This window comes from Lemur catta, chromosome 21 (assembly GCF_020740605.2).
Source record: "Lemur catta isolate mLemCat1 chromosome 21, mLemCat1.pri, whole genome shotgun sequence".
In the NCBI taxonomy this organism is placed as follows: Eukaryota; Metazoa; Chordata; class Mammalia; order Primates; family Lemuridae; genus Lemur; species Lemur catta.
The window spans coordinates 17,212,150-17,235,958 of NC_059148.1; the positions used below are offsets into that span (position 1 = coordinate 17,212,150).

At 47.9% G+C, this 23,809-nt stretch overlaps 1 protein-coding gene across 2 annotated transcripts; it reads left to right on the forward strand.

Moving 5' to 3' along the window:
- The first annotated feature begins 4,462 nt into the window (after nucleotides 1–4,462).
- On the forward strand, nucleotides 4,463–15,925 carry YWHAH (tyrosine 3-monooxygenase/tryptophan 5-monooxygenase activation protein eta). 2 transcript variants are annotated; one of them, XM_045534567.1, is made up of 2 exons: nucleotides 4,463–4,773; nucleotides 14,455–15,925. In XM_045534567.1, exons 1-2 carry the CDS (start codon nucleotides 4,687–4,689, stop codon nucleotides 15,106–15,108), a joined length of 741 nt encoding a protein of 246 aa, XP_045390523.1. In that variant the 5' UTR covers nucleotides 4,463–4,686; the 3' UTR covers nucleotides 15,109–15,925. The 2 variants fall into 2 exon arrangements, with proteins under 2 accessions (XP_045390523.1, XP_045390524.1); XM_045534568.1 differs by lacking the exon at nucleotides 4,463–4,773 and adding an exon at nucleotides 10,563–10,763.
- Nucleotides 15,926–23,809: the final 7,884 nt, after the last annotated feature.

Consider the following 23,809-nt stretch of genomic DNA (forward strand, 5'->3'; position numbering starts at 1 on the left):
ATCAGCAGAAGAACACTGAGGTGAAAGGAAATGACAGAAAATGGGTGTGGGTGGGGAAGGCTTTGGATGACTGCAAGCATCTGATCCTTCTGGGTCTCAGTTTCCTCGTCCGTATAGTGGGGATAACAACCTCCCTCCAAGTGACAATTTTTTTTTTTTTGAGACAGGGGTCTCGCTATGTCGCCCAGGCTGCTCTCAAACTCCTGGGCTAAAGGGATTCTCCCATCTCAGCCTCCCAGGTAGCTGGAATCACAGGCGTGTGCCACTGCACCTGGCTTCAAGTGCAGAGGATTTGATGAGATAATATATGAGGGTAAATTGTTTACCCTCAAGGCAGGCAGAGAGTGATTAATAAACAAGAGCTGTTGTTGATGCTATTGTTGGTGGTGTTTATTGTCATTGGCTAGGGAGAAGTAGGGTCACCTTGGCAGCAGGCAGCCTGCATTGGGGGAAAAAAATTAAAATCCTCTCTGGGTGACACTAATTTGAGAGCAGGTAGCCCCGCCAGCTCAAGATGGTAACCATGCCAACAGTGTGAACACCATCTCTCTAGAACAATACCGGGTTTTCTCTGTAATATGTCCCTTGGTGTCCAGACTTCTCAGGCAGCTCAGAGTGTCCTGGAGTATCTGAGAAAAAAAACCCAAAAAACCAGGTCGTGCCTTTTCTGGGTCACCTATTCACTGGGCTCTGGTGGAGGGTTCTGTCAATGCTTTGGAAATCCAGCCCCGTGTGAGGAGCAGTCGTGACCACTAGCTCAGAGTGGGTTGCAGCAAGGAATTATTACAGCTTTGCAGCTGTGATGGGCAGTGCCAGCGCCGTGCAGGCACAGCACACAGGCCTGCTGACCCCCACAACAAACCACAAACCTAAGGCACGGTCAGTCCTGTTTCTTTTAAAATGAAGATTCTGATTCAGTAGGTCCAGGGTGGGGCTTGACTTCCTCCCTCCCTCCCTCCCTCCCTCCCTCCCTCCCTTCCTTCCTCCCTCCCTCCCTCCCTTCCTTCCTTCCTTCCTCTCGTCCTCCTTCCTCCCGTCCTCCTTCCTCCTTCCTTCCTTCCCTTCCTCCCTCCTTTTTTTGAGACAGGGTCTCACTTTGTTGCCCAGGCTGGAGTGTAGTGTTGTGATTCATAGCTCACTGCAGCCTTGAACTCCTGGGCTCAAGGGATCCTCCCACCTCAGCTTCCCAAGCAGCTGGGACTACAGGTGTGAGCCACTGCCACTGCATCAGCCCCGGTTTGTCCCTTTGTGCAAGTAGCGGGTACTCAGCTGGTACACTGGCAGAACAGGATTCAAACCTAAGTCCAGAACCATGTTCTTTCTCCTATCACACCACACAACCTCAGGAAGCTAGGGGGCTTTTTGCTGTGTTCCCTGAGTGAGACTCTGTAGCAGGTGAAGACACAGACTGGGCCCCTGCCCTGGGGACCTGCTCTGAGCCCTGGCGCAATACAAGTGTGTTTGACATTAACTATTGGCCTCCTTCACCTTGCTCAGAGGCTCTCTTTGGAGTTGTTCAAAGGCTATGTTTACCGATGAGACTTAGGAGCCCTGGGAGCAGGGTCAGGGGAATTTGTGGCTCTCTCCCCAGAGAGCAAAGAAGATGAGTGCTGGTAAGCGTGTGCAGGATATAGGGTGGGAGGCTTGTGTATGCTTTTTACAATTTGAATGACCCCAACGGGGGAGTCACACTTTGAGCCCTTCTTAGTTGACACCCCAAGGGCACTGTGGGGTTGGTCTCAGACTTGGGATTATGCCGGACCTGAGCATGAATCCTGGCACTGCCCAAGACCAGCTGTGTGAGTTTGTTCAAGGGACAACCCTGGAACAGGTTGGAAAGCAGTGAGGACAAAAATAAGCAGCCTGGCCGGGCACAGTGGCTCACGCCTGGGATCCCAGCACTTTGCGAGGATGAAGTAGGAGGATCACTTGAGTCCAGAAGCTCTAGACCAGCCTGAGCAACATAGCAAGACCCCGTCTCTACAAAAAAACAAAAACAGAAAAAAATTAGCCGAGTGTGGTGGTGAGTACCTGTACTCCCAGCTACTCGGGAGGCTGAGGCAGGAGGATCGCTTGAGCCCAGGAGTTTGAGGTTGCTGTGAGCTAGGCTGACACCACTGCACTCTAGCCCATGCAACAGAGTAAAACTCTGTCTCAGGAAAAAAAAAAAAAAAAACCCAAACCAAAACAAACAAACTCAATTATTCAGAATGTTCCAGCTCTACCTAAATTTTCACTGTTTTGAAATCAATCTCAGTCGAACACGATCAGAAAAGCTGGAAGGGCTCTCAGCCCTTTAAGAGCTGGAAGGAGCTGAGGATGTGTCCCCATTCGGTGCTGGGCCTCCTCCCTCCTCTCGCCAGAACCCCATCCTCACGGAGGGTGGGTGGGTGATTAATTACTATCCAGCCTGCGCATGCTCTTTGATAATATTCACTAGGGGGAAGATCAGCCTGGTTTGTTAACCTGGATTCCATCAGCAAAGGTGACTCTCAAAGCATGGCAAAGCCTGGGGTGGCAGCGTCCTCTCAGGCCCACACTCAAATCCTGTTTCGTGGGCACCGAAACTGTGGTCATTTTAGCATCCCAGCAAGAAGAAGAAGGCCTGAGAGGCAGGAGACCTGGTATGGAGGCCCCAGACATGCTCACTCGCTGCACAAACTAGGGCCAGCCCCCTTCTTCTCCTCTGACCTCAGTTTCCCCGTATGCAGGGTAAGGGGTTGGACAGTGGTGACTCTCAGGGTCCTGCCACGTCTGACTTTCTAGGATGTGGCTTTCTATTCTGCAGTCCTTTAAACCAGCAGTCTCCAACCTTTTTGGCACCAGGGACCAGTTTAATGGAAGACAATTCTTCCATGGACAGGGGGTGGCTGGGATGAGGGGGAGGCTGAGCCCAGGCAGATGTGCTGCAGGGTTCCTAACACGCCACGCAGGGACTGGTACTGGGCCATGGCCGGGGGTTGGGGACCGCAGCTTTAAATAATTCTTTAAGTCCAGTTATCCAGATGGCAAAACAGGTCTCTCTGGAAAAGTCCCAGTCTCCAGTCCCTCCCTTCTCCCTTCTACAGCATCTTACTCTCCAGAGCAAGAGTCCTGGCCTGAAATATGGCTTCCACCACCTCTGTGGTTCTCCCATTACCTAAGGATATAGCCTCAGATCTTCAGCCTGGCATTTAAAATATTCCCGAAGCTTGTTTTACCCAACATTTCCCACTGCCAGGCCTCTCTTCTCACCATCTCCCAGGTTTTGTTTCTATCCTCACCACCAAGCCTTTCCCCACCCCTGTTATCTTTCCTGACTAGCTCCTGCACGGGCCAGCTTACCTGCTCTTTTGTATTTAGACCTCACCTCAGAGGCAGGGGCTGTGTCTTACTTATGTCCTCCTTCCCTCCAGCCACCCCGTGCATGCAGTAGGTACCCAATAAAATTCTCAGCGAGCCCAAGGCTCACTGTCCCACACTGCCCTTGGCGTGTTAGACTTCAGACGGGCCCTGTTTTAGTCATTGGGATTTTCCTAGCTGGTCGGGCAGCCCAGCCCAGGGCCTGGCCTGAGGGACCCTCAGCATCCAATGCCAGCACGGGGAGGGGCTTCGTGACCAGCCAGCAGGTCCAGTCCCCCTTTGCCACAGGAGGAAGTCCAGCTTTGCGCTGAACTCGGATTCTGGCCCCACCACTTACAGGCTGTGTAACCCTGAGCAAGTCACTAAACTCGTTTTGCCTCCGGTTCCACATTTGGAAAATGGAGAGACCAGCTGTGGCCCCCCCACGGGGTAGGTTGTGAGGGTTAAATAGGATAATGCCCGCACTGGGCCGGCTCCTAGGTGTGTTCTGAATGTTACTCTGCACGGCCGGGCCACCCAGACTCTCCTCTCTGGGAGGCACAGTCGGCCCAAGGCCACGTCTCAGGGTGGGGGCGCAGTTCTGCAGCGCGGTGGGTGTGAGTGTGTGTCAGGGGTGTCGCCAAGGGTCCCGCCCGGGGCAGTGCAGACCCAAGCGCAGGGTGTGGCCCCGCAGAGCCCATCAGCCCTGCTGGGCTCGGGGTGGGAGAGACGGCGGGGGCGGGTCCCCGGCTTCTCCACCCGCAAGGTTTATTTGCTTTTTCGGCCCTTCTCAAAGCCAGATCGCTAACGTGGCTTCAGTGGCGCTTTTCAGGGTGGGGCTGTGACAATGCGCTGCCTGTGCAGCCGCCATCACCGCGCCCCTGCTCGGGCTCCGCGTCCCCAGCACGGCTCGCCCCGCTCCCACCTCCACTTCTGCGGCTGTAAAATGCAGCACTCGCAGGGCGCCTGCGCGGCTTCCGGGAGGGGCGGTGGCGGCAGTTATTTATAGTAGGTGACGTCACCTTGAAATAGACCGTTAGGGCCGGCCCGCCCTTCCCCCCTCCCACTCCCGCCGCTCCCCGGCGCCGGGACCGGTCGCTCCCACTGCGCAGGCGTCGTGCCGTCCTCCCATCCCCCCGCGCGGCCGCCTCTCCTCCCTCGGCGGCGTCGGCGGCGCGAGCCACAGCGCGCGGGGCGAGCCAGCGAGAGGGCGTGAGCGCGGCGCTGCCTGCAGCCTGCAGCCTCCGGCCGGCCGGCGAGCCAGTGCGCGTGCGCGGCGGCGGCCTCCGCGGCGACCCGGGAGCGGACCGGCGGGCGGGCGAGCGAGCGGTGTGGGGCGCGAGGCGAGGCCGAGCCGCGAGTGACATGGGGGACCGGGAGCAGCTGCTGCAGCGGGCACGGCTGGCCGAGCAGGCGGAGCGCTACGACGACATGGCCTCCGCCATGAAGGCGGTGAGCGCGCCTAGAACCCGGGAGGGCGGCCGGGGCAGCCGGCGTTGGGGAGGGCTGGGGACGGCCGGGTGGCATTTCCCTCTCGGCCCGGGGCGACCCCGCGACCTGGCTGGGCGCGGCCGCCCCGCCGCAGCCCGCGCTTCCCGCGCCCGCCCGGCGCCCCGCCATTTCCTGAGGCCGGGCCGGGGTGGGGGCTCGGGGGGGAGCCGCGCAGGGTCGCGGACGCCGCCATGCGGGGCGGGCCGGCGGGCGGGGGTCGCCGCGTCCTGGCTCGGAGCCCTGCGTGGGGGGCGGGCGTGCCCGAGGCGGCGTGAGGGAGCCACATTTTTCCTTCTAGACCGTTCTTCCGGACCAGGGGGCTGATCCCCTTCTCGCCTTCCTCCATTCCCCAACTTGTAATAAAGAATCACCTAGTGAGGGGGGCACCCTGTTTCCCCTGCATTTCTCTGCCACGACCTGAAGTCTGTAATTCTGTTCTGCTTTGCTCGCCCGAATCATTCTGGTTCCCCCTTCCCACGCCTGGGGGCTGGCTTTGTGTGCGAAGACCCTCTTCCTGCAGTCTGGGGTGGACGACGGCGGGGAAACAGGGGCGCGGGGCCCCGGCTATGTTGCTGCGCAGTCTGCCAGAAGGTTGAGATGAACGTGACTTCTCGGTCAGACGAACCTGCGTGCCTTTGCATTCCCTATACCCTCCGAAGTCGGTTCTGCAACTTGATTTCCAGTAGAGTCGTGCCCAGCCACACCCTAGCAAATACGGTGACTTAGACACCCACCTGCATTTCTGACACTCTGGGTTCCGGTTACCGTTTCACTGTCCCTCTCTTCACATTATCTTACGTTTTCTCTGAATGAACATTACTTCTCTCTGCGTCAAGGTCACAGTGGTAGAGCTACAGCTGCGGCCACCTACCTGCTGTGTTCATCCAGCGTACGACCTCCTGAGACCTGGGAGGATCCCTTGGGACTCCCCCTTAGATCAGCTAAAGATGTGGACAATTTAGGGGTGAGATTCAGAAATTTGCATTTCAACCAGTTATCACAGGCAATTTTTAGCTGGCTTAAGTTTGAGAATTACCACCCCGGGTTATAGCTAATACGTCCTTTTGAAGGGATTTCTTAAAACTACAAATACCAAGGCTTTCTAAAATTTTAAGAGTCATTTGAAAAACTCGTTTTAAGGCTTTTGCTATTAATATCAGATGAAGTATGTAGTTGAGGCCAATATTTAGGATTATTCAGGGAAGAAGGATACTTGAGTTATCTTTCCTGTGGTGTCCTTGTTACACATTTAACTAGGTCTGTTTGGAGGCTGGCGACAGCAAGGCCCATTTGTCGATTCATTGGTGATCCTGGGTGATCCTGGTTCGAACCTTCTGGCGTGCTGTTGTGGTTAAATGGGAGCTTTTCATGCAAACCAGGGTATGGTCTAGGTTTGGGGCCTGAAATTTATGGAGTCCCTCTTTAAAAAAAATGAGTCTATAATTTTACAAATTTGCAGAAATGGGACTGGCTGTATGAGTGTTTCCTTGGGGCCCTAAAGCTTAATCTCTTTAAAATAAAGCTGCCTCTGTCCACACAGCAAGTCACACTTAAGTGAGCCTCTTCTCCCCAGTAACTGAGAGGAACTGGGATGGTGGAGGCTGAGGCCTCTGTACATTTTTGTAAGGCCCTTGCTAATCCCATGAGTGGGACTTCTGAAGTCCACAATCTTAGGTGCCCTTTGGGAAGTAAAGATGGTGAAAAGAAAGAAAGGATGGGGTTTGAAGGTGAATTGAGGTGAAGCAAAAATGGCTAGAAGGTACATTTTGGAGCTATCAGAAACCTGAGGTCACTGAGATGGGAAATAAAGGAAAGAATGGAGAGATGTTTCCAGAATGAAATCTAGTTGGAGCAGAGAAGATTGGCTTTCTGGTCTTCGGAAGCAGGCTTGAAAATGCTTTCCTGCGGCTAGCTTCTTGTGTCCAGCAGATCTTCTCTGAGGCATTAAGGTATTGTTTTGCAAACTAATGGACCTTTCAGTGTGTTGGGAGTCTATAATATCTCTACCCGAAATGATTGATGAACACTGAAAATTCAGTCCAAGCTTTAATTATGTCATCTTAGAATTGTGATAAACCATTTTCTCTAGGTAACTCCTATCAAAAAATACAAACATTTTTTCACCAATATGCCTGTTTCTTATGGTAAAAATTTTTTTGTCATGTAAATGAAATATATTTATTGGAAGGGACTTAGCAGGGGTCAGTGGTGAACACCTTTTTTTTTTTTTTATCTGTTAAGTCAGTGTTTATAGATTAAATTCTTAATGTTATTGGGATAACTCAGTCCCCATTTTATTAATACAAGCCTTACCGAAGTTCAGTAACTCTCTGGGTTTACATGAGTATTCTTCAGGGCGGTGGAAGGGCAGGTAAGTAGACTATAGGGGGAATGGAGCAGGTACCTGCATTGAGGATGTGTTCTGATGCCACCACCACTCTGTGACCTTGAAACTTAAATCTCTTGGCTTCTGGTCCTCTGAAGTATAAAACTAGTAATGTTGGTTTTACTAACAAGTCAGTTTTCACCGTCAATCTTCTAACTTGTTCTCTGTTTCATTTATAATTTAAATGGTCACCTAATAATGTTGCCTGCTTGTAATAATTGATGTTCCTTATTCTACCAGCATCACCTGGAGGACAGTGTCGGTAAGCTTTAAGAAAAATCATGCATATTGGAAACAATGGTGTTGCCTCATCAGTTGCGAACTATGATTCGTGCCTCACCCCATAATTTGAAGAGGCAAGAAATCTTTCTGAAATGAACTATGAAGGAGTATCTGCAAGCTCTCTTTATCTCATACCTAGTGGCTTGCATAGAGTCTAATAGTGGGAGGAAACATTGTGAAAGATTCTAGAACCCAAGTCCTTTGAATGACCTTACACAATTCATATAACCTCTGTAAAATGAGTATAACACTATTTCATGAGAAATATGAAATCCATAAAGTGGGATTAAAATGTTAGTACATTAGACTAAGTGATTTAAGGAAAGAAGGAAAATAACCAGATAGATTTCCAGTGAATATTCATGAGTAGACACAATCAAGTCATATCTTTTACTGCCCTGAGTCAACTATTTTATAGAAAACATAAGTGGTAATCATGAAGTTATAAATTGTAAAAATTATCTGGGGTAGCATGGTGTGTTTTAACACTGATGCCCAATCGATGACAATGTTGACAGAAGACAGGGAGAAATATGTTTGAAGGACTTGAAGAATATCTATAGAAATCTTAAGTGCAGGAAGCAAAACTGCAGTTTAAGGAAACAGGAGTTGGAGAGGAAGAGGCGCTTGGCCCAACCAGTGGCAAAAGCCTCTTCCGACAGCTGTGAGATTAAGGGAAGTGGGGACGTGAGCAAGTGCTATGTAAGAGGAGAGCAGGACTGAGTAGCCCAGGGTGAGACAAACTCTGATAGTGAGGGGTGATTTGAGGTGTACCCAAGTTGTGAGCAGTATGAAATCTCTACAGCCACATTGATACTATGGTTTGAAATATACAAAAATAAGGGAGCCCTGTTTCCCACTAACTGGTCATTTGAAAGGTAATTATCTCAGTCATTTATTGGCTGAGGAAGGAAGATAGCCTTCTTTCTGGATTATTGTAATAGTCTCAATTAAAGGTACTTCAGGTGGCAAACAGCTCGCATAGACTTGTTGCACTGAAGTGGGAATTGTGGCCCCCTGTGGGTTTGGGTTCCTGAATTAGCCCCAGAAGAGCTTCTCCCGCTGTCAAGGACTGACTCCCTTAAAAAAAAACCAAAAATGTGTGTTCTCATCTTGGTCTCGGATTTTATATTAGTGGTAGACTATAGTGTCACACTTACCCAGAAGTATGGTTTGGATGTGTTTTTCCTGTTATATTCAGAAAGTTTATGGAAGTTTTCATTTTACTTGTTAGGCACTAAGTAAATGGTAGCTGTCATTCTATGTGTACATTCTTGTTTAATCTTTTTTTTTAATTAAAAAAATTTGTTTATTCTCATTTAATCTTTTTTTTAATTAAGAAATTTTTTTGTTGTTGTTGTTGAGACAGAGTCTCACTCTGTTGCCCGGGCTAGAGTGAGTGCCATGGCATCAGCCTAGCTCACAGCAACCTCAAACTCCTGGGCTCAAGCAATCCTCCTGCCTCAGCCTCCCGAGTAGCTGGGACTACAGGCATGCGCCACCATGCCCGGCTAATTTTTTCTATATATATTTTTAGCTTTCCATATAATTTCTTTCTATTTTTAGTAGAGACGGGGTCTCGCTCTTGCTCAGGCTGGTCTCGAACTCCTGAGCTCCAGCGATCCGCCCGCCTTGGCCTCCCGGAGTGCTAGGATTACAGGCGTGAGCCACCGTGCCTGGCCAAGAATATTTTTCTTTCAATCTCCTAAATGTTCTCCAGGACTTGTTTAATCTTTATAACAATTCTGGATAGGTACTGTTATTAACTCCATTTTACAAATGACACTTTTAAAAGAGGTTGATTTTTTTCATGGTCAGATAGCTAAATTGTGAAGCCAAGATTTGAACTCTTGAATTTAGAGCTACTGTCTAAGAAGGTCCATGAGGCTGAGGGATAATATGTCTAGTGTATACTTTGGTATATTAAGCACTGTTAACGTTGGTGACTAAATTCCAAGCATTTTACACAGGTGGGCTTACTAAATAATTTTATGTATTGGATGCAAGTCATTTTTTTCTGAATAAAAACAATCCACAAATTAGGGGTCTTAGAAGGCCAGAAGGTTTTTTTAGTTGAACTTGAGTTCTGCTATTACATTAAATTTTACTTGGGGTATTTTAAGAAATCGTCTCATATCCTTGGCACCAATTGTTTCTCCATATTGCCTTTAGTAACTTACAAGCCTGTAGGCCCCAAATTTGTCTCTGGGTTGCTGGAAAAATTCCTCCCAAGTGTCCAAGCAGAGTCAGCTTGCCCTCTGCCCCAGCATTTTGGTGCTCCTCCCACCCCTGTTCCTTGCTGCAGTGACATTCCCTTCTGCAGCGGTGGGTGTTGGCACTTCCATGATCGGAACCTGGCACGGCTTCTGAAGCCTTCAGTCCTGGTGCCTGCCAGGGACAGTAGCATGCAGTAATGCCATTCGGATAGAGTTGTATTTGATCTCTGCCAATCCCTCTGAAGATGTTCAATTATATCCAAAGCAAGGCAAAGGCAGTCTCTTAACTATACAAGGATAGCTATTTTATTTGACTAACATTAGGTTTAGAGTGGATATTACCTGAAATTGTCTGCTCTGAGCTTGAAGTTCAGCCTATCTTGTGTGGCTTTACAGAACTACAACCTTGCCCTGGTGAGGAGAGGCTCAGCCTGGTTCTGGCTGGGGGCTGTTCCTTGCACAGTGCCCTGCAGGGAGTGCTCTGGTGGTGGGTGCTTTGCCAGCTTGGGGTCAGGCCGGGCAAGATCCTGGGTGTTAACTTGGGAAAGAGCCAAAAAGCTTTCATCCCTCTAGTTCACTTTTTTTTTTTTTAAAACAACACAAGGTTCTGCCAAAGAAGCTTAAAGATTTTATGATGCGGGTTTACTTAATTGTTTGTGAGAATCATTTTCTTCTGTTATAAACTCTTAAAAGGAAGCCAGCTGGTAGCACACAAGTGTGGCTAACAGTAAAGCATGGGCCAGTAGCATGTGTAGGATTTGCTCAGTATGACTTCTGGTGCTGTTATTTCCCAGATTAAGGACTTTAAATTTTCCTAAATAGTTCCTGTGCTATTTTTGGCAGTGGATCTATTTTTACTCCCAAACACATAGTTTATTGCCTTGTGAGTAGTGGGAGGAGGCCCTTAGGGATTTTTGAGTAAGCAAATGGTGTCACAGGAAGATAAATGAATTAGCAGCAGGACAGGTCATTTGTGACATTCAGTAATGCTGTGTAGTTCTGGAGCAAAGAAAATTTGTGGAGTGAGTGCCCTGGGGTTGGGACCAGGTGTAGACGAAGGCTGTGTGGTAAGGACATCCTGTGTAGTAAGGACATCGCAAATGGCTGGCAGGGACTGCAGTCCTTAAAAGAAATGGAGAGGAGAGCCTTTGTATGTGGGGGGGTGGTGAAGTAGGATTAAATGGGGGTGGGGAGGTGGGCAGGGGATCAAGAGGGCATAGGCTGTGAGTAGAGGTGGCAAAATCCCTTAGGTGGGTTGTAGCCATGAAGACTTAGTGCCCAGAGTTGCGGTGCTGGGGGCAGCCATGTGTGGCAGAAATGAGTGTTGTAACTCTGGTGTTGGACGGGAAAGAAGATTGAGAACTTGTTTAGGTCCATCTCTAAAATTTTCTGTCTTGTCTTTGCTTCATGTCCTAATTGGAAACTGTTTGGAGCCAACTTCAGTGGTATTAGTCCCAGCTACTTGGGGGACTGATCCCCTTGAGCCCAGCCTGGGCAATGCCAGCCTGGGCAATATAGCAAGACCTCATCTCGTAAAAAAAAAAAAAAAAAAGAAAGAAAAGAAATTATTTGGAAACCTGTGATCGTAGAGATGCAATAAATCTCATCTCCCTAGATTCTGCAGACGATCATCCAGCTGATTTCATATGTAGCGTGGGTGGAACTAGGAGTGTGTCACGGGCCTTTCCCTTACACTGCGCTGCCTCCCAGCGTCTGCCTCCCTGAGTACTTTTGTTAGTTTCCTGGCTTCTGTATTTTGGTATTGGAAGTGTTTGGAACTGGTTGCTAATGTTAGTGGAGGTTATTCTCAATAAATATCACCGATTAAGACTGGTGTAAGTGTTTTTTCTTTTAATGGGCCATCTGATTTCACTTGAGTCTGTAATTTTCCAGTCTGGGGAAAACTCAGTTTTCTTTACTTACCTGATCAAGTAATAAAACTATCTTCATTCCATAAGTTTTCTTTTGTTAACCAAGTTATAACCCAGGAGTATTAAAAAATCCTATCTTTAAATGTATCCAGTTATTTCCTAGTTAGGCTCTGGCTGGGGTTCTAAGAATAATGTTTACTTGCTTAGTTATGTTAGTCACCCTCAGCTGATGCTGATAGTGATTCATTCAGACTGGCAGGCAACCAGATGATTGTTACATAAACACTAATACTCCTCGTAAATGATTTTTCTTTTGAAGGTGTCACTATAAATATTGCCCAGAGCCTTTTTTGGCCATTTGCTTCTGATGGAGAAAGGATATGCTTACGTGAGTTCCTGAAACCCACAGATACACCCTGACTTCTTCTGTGTTAATAGGGTCAACCTCAGCCTCCTGCCTTACCACACCTTTTATTGGTGCTCAGGAAAAATGGAACCATACCATGCTGGAGCTGAAGGAGGCCTTCGGGATCATTTGGGCTCATCCTCCTTGTTTTGGTTTTGATGTACAACAGAAAGGTGGTGTTTGTTTAAGGTCACACAGCTGGCTAGCGCAGACTAAACTCCAGATGTCTTAGGTTTTAGTAATTATACTGCCCCTTATAAACACACTGTATGATACATAAATGGATTTCAGATACACACTCAATTTTAATGATACACTCTGGGAGGTTCCCTTGGTGTATCTTTGCAACAGTCTTATAAAAGCAGCTTTGTTATGGATATCAGTTCCACTTAATGTCAAGTGGTCTTAGTTGAGTTTAGTGACTGCAAGATTGAAGGAGGGCTCCAAATTCTGTTCTTTGCCTCATCCTTTGTTTTATTGAATATTGCACTAGAAAATCGAGTCATTCTAGAGGATTCACACATTCTGAAACTTCTCAAGAGTACTTGGGATGGAATTTTGATTTAGAAAGGTTGCTTCCTTAAGAGGCTAAGTTATTAAATATTTACAAAATCTCTTTGTATTTGCGGCAAGACAATGTGAATGTTTAAAGGCACTTACTGGAGGAGAAAACTGGTGGGTTTACAGGTCTTCAACTAGATTTGAAGGGAGCATGGATTTTGGATTAGTGGTAGACTGGGGCGGATCACGGAGAGAGGTATGGAGACTAATGCACGTATGAGGAAGAAGAATGAGAAACATGGCTTGACTGGAGGGGAGGCAGCCCTCCCGGGAAGGTAGCCGAGCCACACTGAAGAAATAAGTGGGCAAAGGAGGAGAGACATAGCCCTGGGTTAAGGATTTGCAGCAAAATCAGGTTCCTGGGAGCAGAGAAATGGGGAAATTAGAAGAGGGAACTGCTGTTTTTATTTTGTCTGGGGTTTAGGGGCAGGGGAGACTCAGTTGCTTGTTTTACTTTGTAAGAACCTGTTGGATCCCTGGATCTCAGGATTGAAAAAAAACCCAAAAAACAGGTTTTCTGAATTTTACATGTAATGATTATACTTGTTGCTTATGTTCTAGAACCTCTAATTCCCCCAGTAAACCATCATTATTTGTTTAAAATAAGTAAAATAAAATTTCTGGTTCTCTGCAGCCAATCTTCTCAGACCAGTTTAAGCATGTCAGTTTGAATGTGCTATTGATAATTTTCTCCATTGAACTTGGCTTTTTCCCTCCATTGTTGGAGGTTCTGTTCTTTTTTTTTTTTTTTTTTTTTGAGACAGAGTCTCTGTTGCCTGGACTAGAGTGCCGTGGCATCAGCCTAGCTCACAGCAACCTCAAAAACTCCTCGGCTCAAGCGATCCTCCAGTCTCTGCCTCCATTATCACATGGTGTTCTCTATGTGTATCTTTGTGTCTGTCTCCAAATCTCAGTTGTCCTTGTAAATGTCATTGGGTTTAGGACACACCCTAATCCAGGATGATTGAATCTTAACTAATTACATCTACAAAGACCCTGTTTCCAAATAAGGTCATATTCACAGGTACCTGGCGTTACGACTTCAAAATATCTTTCAACCCACGGGAAGGTCTAGTGCTCTTTCTCCTAACTACATAGCTAGTTCGCTTGTAGTTGGCATTATGGAGAACTAGGAGAAGTCACAGCTTATGAAATTTAACTCTTTGATCTGAAATAATTGATGCTCCCATCCTTCATGGCCATTCAGGGTTTCTTGTCATGTCACCAGAGTAGAGCTTGTACTGAGTAGCTATGCTTCCTTTCACCAGCGGCTGTGGTGTTTTAGTGTCACTAATGCATTGTTCTTCATTCTGGTTGGGGGGAATATCAGTGAGGTTCCATTAGTGCCTACACAGGGCAAAGCTTTGGCCACTATATCGGTGTGATGTTTGATTTCATCTGGGAGGCTCCTGTCCATCTGTTACTATGTATTTGAGGAGTGACTGGTTTTCTCCAGACTATAAAGCTGGAAGTAGAATCTGAAACAGAATTCCAGTCTGTCATCGTGGAGCATTTGGTAAAGGGATGGCAGATCTTGTTCAGAATATCTTTTGCAGAATAGCTGAACCTCAAGGTTTTCTTCCTCACCATTGTGCACCATGATCTCACAACCTTTCCATGACTATCCTTGTCCCCTTTCCTCTACCAGTAGGAAAGCAACATCTTTAAGACTTGAATCATGAATTTCTCAAGCCCTGTCACTTCCTGTATTGAGTTATATTTATCTTTTCTGTTAGACTACAGTCTTCCTTTAGATAGGATCCTTGCCTATGTTGGTTTTGTCCATGAGTGGTGCTTATTCTCCAGTGATTTGTCCATAATCTTATTCTTGAGAAGAATTGTTGACTGTATCGAAGAGAATGTTTCTTTCCAAGATTTTCAGACTTTGCTCTCAATATTTTTCTTTTTGGGGTTTTGCAGGTGACGGAGTTGAATGAACCTCTCTCCAATGAGGATCGAAACCTCCTCTCTGTGGCCTATAAGAATGTGGTTGGTGCCAGGCGATCTTCCTGGAGGGTCATTAGCAGCATTGAGCAGAAAACCATGGCTGATGGAAATGAAAAGAAATTGGAGAAGGTTAAAGCTTACCGGGAGAAGATTGAGAAGGAGCTGGAGACGGTTTGCAATGATGTCCTGGCTCTGCTTGACAAGTTCCTCATCAAGAACTGCAACGATTTCCAGTATGAGAGCAAGGTGTTTTACCTGAAAATGAAAGGCGATTACTACCGCTACTTGGCAGAGGTAGCTTCTGGGGAGAAGAAAAACAGTGTGGTCGAAGCTTCTGAAGCTGCCTACAAGGAAGCCTTTGAAATCAGCAAAGAGCACATGCAGCCGACACACCCCATCCGGCTGGGCCTGGCCCTCAACTTCTCCGTGTTCTACTATGAGATCCAGAATGCACCCGAGCAAGCCTGCCTCTTAGCCAAACAAGCCTTCGATGACGCCATAGCTGAGCTGGACACACTAAACGAGGATTCCTATAAGGACTCCACGCTCATCATGCAATTGCTGCGAGACAACCTCACCCTCTGGACAAGCGACCAGCAGGATGAAGAAGCAGGAGAAGGCAACTGAAGATCCTTCGGGTCCCCCACCCTTCCTTCACCCACCACCCTCATCATCACCAATTCTTCCTTGCCACAATCACTAAATATCTAGTGCTAAACCTATCTGTATTGGCAGCACAGCTACTCAGATCTGCTCTCCTGTCCCTTGGGAAGCAGTTTCAGATAAATCTTCATGGGCATTGCTGGACTGATGGTTGCTTTGAAGCCCACAGGAGCTCCCTTTTTGAATTGTGCAGAGAAGTGCATTCTGAATGAGGCATTTTACTATGCCTAGTGATCTGTGAGAAATCCAGGTGAAAGTAATGGGGGAGAGTAGAAAGGAGAATAGCCAACACAGGCTACAGTTGATATTTAAAAGATCCATTTAAAACAAGCTGATAGTGTTTTGTTAAGCAGTACATCTTGTGCATGCAAAAATGAATTCACCCCTCCCACCTCTTTCTTCAGCTAATGGAAAACTGTTAAGGGAAGCTGATACAGACAGACAACTTGCTCCTTTCCGTCAGCTTTATAATAAACTGTTCAACGTGAGGTTTCAGTAGCGCCTTGTTTTGCCTCTTTAAATTATGATGTGCACAAACCTTCTTTTCAATGCAATGCATCTAAAGTTTTGATACTTGTAACTTTTTTTTTTTTTTTGGTTGCAATTGTTTAAGAATCATGGATTTATTTTTTGTAACTCTTTGGCTGTTGTCCTTGTGTATCCTGACAGCGCCATGTGTGTCAGCCCATGTCAATCAAGATGGGTAATTATGAAATGCCAGACTTCTAAAATAAATGTTTTGGAATTCAATGGGTAAATAAATGCTGCTTTGGGGATATTATCTATGCGTATGGTCTTGATTTTTCCTCTCTCAAGGAGCCATTTAACCCTTTTGGATTCTGGTTTGAGTCTCTCAAACATTGAAGTATTTGTAGTTCAGTATTCAAGTTTTCCTGCCCTCTGATTCCATTACATATTTTGCAGTACACACATCAGACTCATGGATTTTAAATAGTTTTCTACAAACCCAGTTCACATAGCCTCTCTGATCCATCTTCCTGATAACGAACTGATGCCTCACAGAACAAAATGCAGCCTTCCACAGTAGAGCACCTCTGAAAGGTTGTATTTAACTTGGGGGGTGTTGCTTAACCCAGCCTGGCATGTTGGTTTATACTTAACACTGAAGGTAAACACTGAGTCTGTACGTGTCCTCAAATTTTCTTAATATTCTTTCTGTATTAGATGTAATAAAATGTTAATTAGGGGCAGACCCTGGATCCCTGAAGTCATCTTTAGTGATTATTATTAAGAAAGCTTGTAAGTATTCTTTAAAGTAGAGAAACAGACCCCATTCTGAGTTTTGGAAGAAAAAAAGCCTAACCCCTTAAACATGCCCCAGTTTGGTTGACCCCAAGGTGTCCCCGGGGGCCCAGTACCACCAATGGACCGTCCTTGAGTGATGTGGTTTCTGGCCCCTCACAATGTTTTTTCACATCCAGTGTGGAACCTAGGAATGAGCATGTTAGGCAGATTGGTTCAGTTATCCAGAGGTCTTAAACACTTCGTTTTTGACTGAAGCTTGGCACTGGACTGATGAAAATGGCCATGACCTTTTCTGTACTTGAGTTTATACTGTGGAGCACATAACTTAAGCATGGAAGTTTAACCTATGTTCTCATTCTGAAGTAGAGGTATGACCCCCCCCACAAGCCAATAAATATACTGCCTGTTTCAAGTTGACCTCATTTTAAGCTAAAATGGTTACTGACTTTTACTTAAATGAGTAGGTCAGGCATTTTAAAGCTACAAGCTTTATTTGGCTAAGACACTTGGTTTTGATAAACATGTAGACATAAAAATTGCTCTTGCATTTGAAATGTCCTTCATGCAAGTTGCTAAAGCACTTGCATTTTCATAGCCGTCTTCTGAAAGGTTTTGTCTCAATGGATGAAGAAGCCGAGGTGCAAGGTTGTGGACCCCTAGAATTCAAACAGCTGCTAAGCTACAGAGGACAGCCTCTGCCCAAGACTTCTAATTCAGAATTCTAACTGCCCTCCGGTGGGCTCCCGCAGAGCCATGCTGCCTTGGCAAGTTATGCCAGTTTTGAAGCTCAGGTTCCTCTTTTTTTAAGTGTAGGGTTTGGGTTATATGTTCTAATTCAGCTCATGGTTCTCAGTATGGGTAAGGTGCCTTTAGTCTGGTCATGGGGCACAGGGAAGAATGGACATGCGTGGTTAAAATTAGCCCCATTGATGATGAATGTTCTTTGAGAGGACCTAAGAGGGAGCTATAAGTGACAAGTGATGACATAAACCAGGAAGGCTTCTCTGCTCGTTTAACTTTTTCTCCAGTTCTACACTTAGTGTTTTAAAGCTTTTCCGATCTAGATAAATTTCTGAAGTAGTTAAGAAGGGGTCATCTGAGTGTTACGGCAGGGAAACTAAAATCCCGAGAAATGAAATAGGTTTTCTAGGTCATAGCAAAATTAGCGACAGAACCTAGAGCAGTTGCCGGATGCAGTGACGTGCACCTGTAGTCCTAGCCACTCGGGAGGCTGAGTCGGGAGGATCGCCTTAGCCCAGGAGTTCTGGGCTGTAGTGTGCTATGCTGACTGGGTGTCCGCACTAACTTCGGCATCAATGTGGTGACCTCCTGGGACCGGGGGACTGCCAGGTTGCCTAAGGAGGGGTGAACCGGCCCAGGTCGCAAACGGAGCAGGTCAAAACTCATTTTCTGATCAGTAGTGGGATCACACCTGTGAATAGCCACTGCACTCCAGCCTGGACAAGGTAGCGAGACCCCATCTCAAAAGAAAAAAAACCAACCTAGACCAGCATTCAGATCCTGTAAGTCCTTGTCCATGGTTCTTTTCACTGTGCCATGCTCTTTGGGTTGAGACTAGAACAAAAATGAATGTCACATATCCTCCACTCTGAGTGCTTTTAATGTTTTCACTTAGAATTGAAGAAATTATACTTGGAAAGAGATGTTAACATTTATTGGTGCTGTTGATTTCCAGTAGGTCCTCAAACCCTGCTCAAAATTCCATTTCTTTCTTTTTGTTTTTTATTTTTGAGACAGAGTCTCACTCTTGCCCAGGCTAGAGTGCTGTAGTGTCACCCCAGCTCACAGCAACCTCCAACTCCTGAGCTCAAGTAATCCTACTGCCTCAGCCTCCCGAGTAGCTGGGACTACAGGCATGTGCCACCATACCCATCTAACTTTTTCTATATATATTTTTAGTTGTCCGGTTATTTTCTTTCTATTTTTTAGTAGAGACGAGGTCTCACTCTTGCTCAGACTGGTCTCAAACTCCTGACCTCGAGCGATCCTCCCACCTCGGCCTCCAAGAGTGCTAGGATTATAGGCGTGAGCCACCGCGCCCAGCCCAAAAGTCCATTTCTTAGAGGATTCTTGATGATGGAGTTATTACTGGGTAGATACTTGGCCATTCAAATCACTTGGGATTGGGGAGCCCAGGATTCCTCATGGCTCTGTAAGATAAAGTAGGCTGTGTTTGGGCTGTCAGGCCCTCCACCCCTTCCTCCCATACACCCTTATAGAGGCTGTGTGCCATTCAGAGACTGAGCTGGGGCCTCAGTTCCTACGGGACCCTTCCAACTATCAGGCAAGCACAAACACTGTGATTCAGAGATGGGTGGGACTTAACACATCATCTTTCCTTATGAAACGCAGTAGTTAGGCTGGCTGGTAAAAACCACTTCAAATACTTACTGTGGGGCATGGTGGCATGTGCCTGTGGTCCCAGCTACTTAAGAGGCTGAGGCGGCAGGATCACTTAAGCCCAAGAGTTCAAGGTTTCAAAGAGCTGTGACTGCGCTGTGTTCACTCTAGTCTGGGTGACAGAGCAAGACCTGTCTCTTAAAAAATAAAACAGCAAAAAACCAAACCAAAATCAAACACCTACTCTGTTCTGAGCACTTTATGTGCATGGTGTCTGAATCTTTACAGCAAACTTGGAAGGTGGGAATGTTAACATTTTTTAACAGATGAGGAAACCAGATATCAGATTGGTGGTATAAGGTACATAGCTAGTAAGAAGTAAAACAGATCAAAACTGGGCCTGTCTAGGCTGGGTGTGGTGGCTGTAATCCCAGCGCTTTGGGAGGCCAAGGTGGAAGGGTTGCTTGAGGCCAGGAGTTCAAGACCAGCCTGGACAACATAGTGAGACCCTGTGTCTACAAAAAATAAACATATTAGCCAGATGTGGTACATGCCTGTAGTCCTAGCTATTTGGGAGGCTGAGGGCAGAGGATCCCTTGAGCCTGGGAGGCTGCAGTGAGCTATGATTGTACCACTGCATTCCAGCCTGGGTGATGAAGCAAGACCCTATCTCTTAAAAAAACAAAACAAACCAAAAATAAGCTGTCTTTCTTTGCAGCTTTTTTCACTACCCAATGGATATTTTGATCCCCATCTGGAGAAAAAGAGTCCTAGAAAAGTAACAATAACTAGCCTGTCTGCCTCTCTGGTCTCTGTCCTTCGTAAATCAAATGCTTCCTTCAAGGCTTAATGAGGCCCGGCCTGGTGGCTCATGCCTGTCATCCCAGCTACTTGGGAGGCTGACATCACAGGAGTTTCAAACTAGCCTGGGTAATATAGTGAGACCCTGTCACCTTGTCTCAAAAAAAATAAAATAAAATAAAAGCCTGATGAGATGCCACCTCTCTCTGATCTGGCTAGAAGCCTCCTCTGTCTTTTGAACTGCTGGGTGACTTCGGGTCAGTCTTTGCATCATTATTCTAAGTTACTGTGAAGGTCTCTTCCCCATCTCCACTGGACTGTAGGCCCCTGTGGCGCCCAGCAAAGCAGGGACCCCAAAAGGTTGGGTGAGCTACAGCTCGAAGGAATCCATTGTCAAGTTCATTTCCCAAAGCTCCGCTGCCATGCCATTGTGGAGGGCAGAAACTGTATCAGGAAAGCGGAGGAGGAATAACTTTTGCTGACTCTCTTCTGTGGGCTGGTCACCCTCCTAAGTGGGGCTTTACATACATTTTAAAATTCAAAACTAATAATCTTGCGAGCTCCAAGATGGTTGTGCAGCTCCAATTTAGCGGCTCAGAGAGAACTGACTTTCCTGTGGTCACAGCTGGGAGGTGACAGAGCATGTCTCTGCACAGGTCCTTGTTTTCAGAATGCCACGTTGCCTTCAGGCTGGGGTTGAAAGCTGGACATTCCAGGTCTTTCTTGGTGAGACCTTGTCCTCCCTTGCCGGCCACTCTTCACTCAGTTAATTTCTTTGTTTGCCCGACTGGTCTTTTTCGCTGCCTCACCCCCATCCCCAGGCGTATCTTGCAATCTGAACCTTAATGCTTTGCTTTCTCCTAAGCCTTGGAGCTGCTCCTTTACCTCCGAAAGTGAGGCGCCTGTAGCTGCTACATTTACGGTAAAATTCAAGGGGTGGATCAAAAAGCACCACCAGTTGAGATCCCTCTCCACCTGCACCCTCCTTGCGCAGCCTGTTCTCTCCCTTTTGCTCAAGCTTTTACCCTCCCTTCTGGCTTCCTTCTCTCGCCCTATTCAAATTCTATCTATGAATCCTACCTCCTCCCTGCCAGCTACTGTGAGCCCCTCTTTGGGGTCCTGTAGTGGGGGTCTGTCGCACACCGCGTTTATCACCCTGTCTTCATTCAACAAACACACTGAGCCGATACTGAGTGGGAGACAGTGGTGGCGGGTGGCGGGAGTGCCTTGGTAAATTACACAGACATGGCCCTTGTCCTCATGGCGCTAACGCTTTAGCGGGGGAAATACAATAAAAATATGTAAAGTAACTGAAAATGTCATGCAGGATCCTCTCCCGGCCTAGCACACAGCTCCCAGGAAGAATTTATTGAATTTATGAATAATCGATCAACCTGAGGCCAGAACTTAAAAAAGAGATGACGGAGAGGAATCCTTCATTCCCCTGCCCAGATCTACTGTTGGGCCATATAAAAAACTGGAGAGTCAGGAAGCCACAGGCTTGGTTCTAACATCACCTGTAACCTGGCGGTGTGACCTTGAGCAAGTCCTGGCCTCTCAGCAGCCTCTGTGAAAAACGAGGTCGTTGTTTTTGGTGGTCTCTGGGGACCTTTCCATTTCTGAGATTCTGTGATGCTGTATTATTTTCAACTTCTCTGGGATGATCCCCATCCTCTTCCTGCCCTTTTTTCCTGCCCTCCCTTCCCCCTCCCCCTTTCCTTCCGCCCTTCATATTTGTCCCTTCTGTATCCGCCCTCCACCCCCTTCACTTTCCTGGCCACCCCCCAGTTCTACCGAGATGGTTGCCATGGGAATCATCTCCTGGAAGTGACATCACTCATCTCCTGGGCAACTGTTTCCAGGGCGGTGACATCATTCGATCACCGTGGCAACCCTCCAGGAGAACACTTCTGCGGTGAAATGGGCAAACAGAACTCTTATGTATTTCTAGGGTTTGGGGGGAATGCAGGGAGGATAGTAAAAGAAGAAAAATATCTCAGGAGGAGAGGGAAAAGCTTTCAGCTTGTCTGAAAAGTGGAAAACGAATGTGGGTCTGGGAAAGAGCAGAAGCTCTGGGTGAACCCCTTCTCCTTTCTAACAACTAGGCTGATCACACGTCACCGAATTGGGATACTTGAGAGTGAACAGAGGCACTATCATTATTATGCAGGGATGACAGGTAAACCCTGGGCCTCCCCAGGAAAACCAGGGCATGTGGCCCCCTGCCCATAATCAAGCAGGGGCCCATCCAACAAGCATTGACTCAGCTCTGCCTGCGTATGGGTTTGGGGATGCCATGGTGAGCAGAACCAGCCCTGGTCCCTGTGAACCCGGAGCTCACAGTCATGTGTGCGTGTGTGCACGTGTCACGGGGTGAGGGTATCCCACAGTAACCCAAATGCAAGCTGTGATACTGACTGAGTGCAGTGCTCAAAAGAAGGCACCAAGCTCCAGGGCCATGTTTAACAAAAGGTACCTGAAGCAGCTTGGGCAGGAGGGTCCAGAGGCCCTCCCTACGGAGGGGAGTTAACGAAGCGCTGGGGTGGAGTAGGGGAAAAGACCGCTTTGGCAGAGGGAACAGCCTGTGCAAAAGGAACATGCAAAGAGTATCAGGAAGGGAAAGGAGGGTGGGCAGCCAAGTGCAGAGCAGGAGGGAAAGGAATTTGACATGAATGGAGAAGGCAGGGTGGCAGGGACTAGGCCTTGCGGGGCCTTGGAGGCCGGGGCTTTGGCATCTGTCTTTTGAGCACTGGGAAGCCCCATGGAAGTGTTTTGAGTGGTGGGAGACACGATCCTGTTTGTGTTTTAAAAACATCTCATCCTGGGCTGGGTGTAGTGGCTCATGCCAGCACTTTGGGAGGCTGAGGCAGGAGGATCGCTTGAGCTCGGGAGTTTGAGGTTACAGTGAATTATGGTGACGCCACTGCACTCCAGTCTGGGCAACAGAACAAGACCTTGTCTCCAAGAACAAAACAAAACAACAACAAAACACCCTAGCTGTTGTGTGGGGCAGGCAGTGGGAGAGCTGCTCGTCCAGGAGGGAGCTTGGGTAGTGGGGACCTGGGTAGTGGCTGTGAGATGGGGGGACACAGTGGATATAGATTTGGGAGGTAGAGCTGGCAGGAGTTGCTGGATATGAGGGTGAGGGCAAGGGAGGTCTTGGGCTGACACCCAGGTTTCTGGTGTGAGCGACTTGGGGTGGGGGAGTGATGCTGCTCTGCTCTCAGATGAGGAAGGAAGGCAGGGCTGGGACCAAGGTGAGCAAGAGAGATGTCCAGGGTATATCATGCAAGGAGGCACACGGCCCGGGTCAGTCTTAAACAGGAGTGCCTGCTGATATGCTGCACCCTAGAATGAGCAGGTTTTTGGGTTTTTTTGAGGAGGTGGGGGCTGGTGTCCATTCAGCAGTAATAATGACAATTTCTTGTGCTTGTAAAACGGGGCCTTCACTTTTACCACCCTCTAACAAAGGCGGAGAGAACAGTATGTGCCAGCTGCACTACTGTCCCCATAGGAGCCCTGTGGTGGGGGAGGGGGGCGGGGGGGGGCTCCTCCCCGGAGATGAGGAAACCAAGGCTCAGACAGGTTCCAGAACGTGCTGAAGGCCCCGCAGCTTGCAAGTGGCAGCTCCAGGCCTCAAACTCAGGCTCGCTGACTCACGAGCCCACGCTCTTCCCACCAGCTGATGTTTCACCAGCCTCCAGTTTCCTGGTGAAAGGAAGCCAAGTGCCTGTAAAGCTCCAAGTGTTTCAGGCCGGCCACCTCCTTGTCCACCACCATGAACCAAGGCTCTGGGAAGCGATGAGCCACCCCAACCCTGCACAGCTCCAACACCAGAGCCGCTTGCTTTCCACCATGGGCGCTCTCAGCCCACCTTTAAGGTTCCGCCCGGAGCAGGTCTCCCCCGGAGGAATGGGTAGAAGGCTAGGAGGATAGCCCTGTGCCTCAGCTTCCTCCTCTGGAAAACGGAGATGACGTCAGTAATAATCCCCACCCCACAGGCTGGTGGTGAGGGTGAGTGTGCCGAGTCAGGGGCTTGGCACAGTGCCCCCGTGTAGAATGTAATCCATGAATGTGAGCGACTGTTGGAATCAGGGCGGGAGAGCAAGAGGCGTGGGTTTGTGCGTGACACACGGGCCTGTGGGGTAGGGGCAGGAGAGGCAGGGACATGTGGACCTGCTAGTTGCTGAGGCAGAAGCCTCCTCCTCACCAGCTGGTTTCCAGAGAGACAGCATGC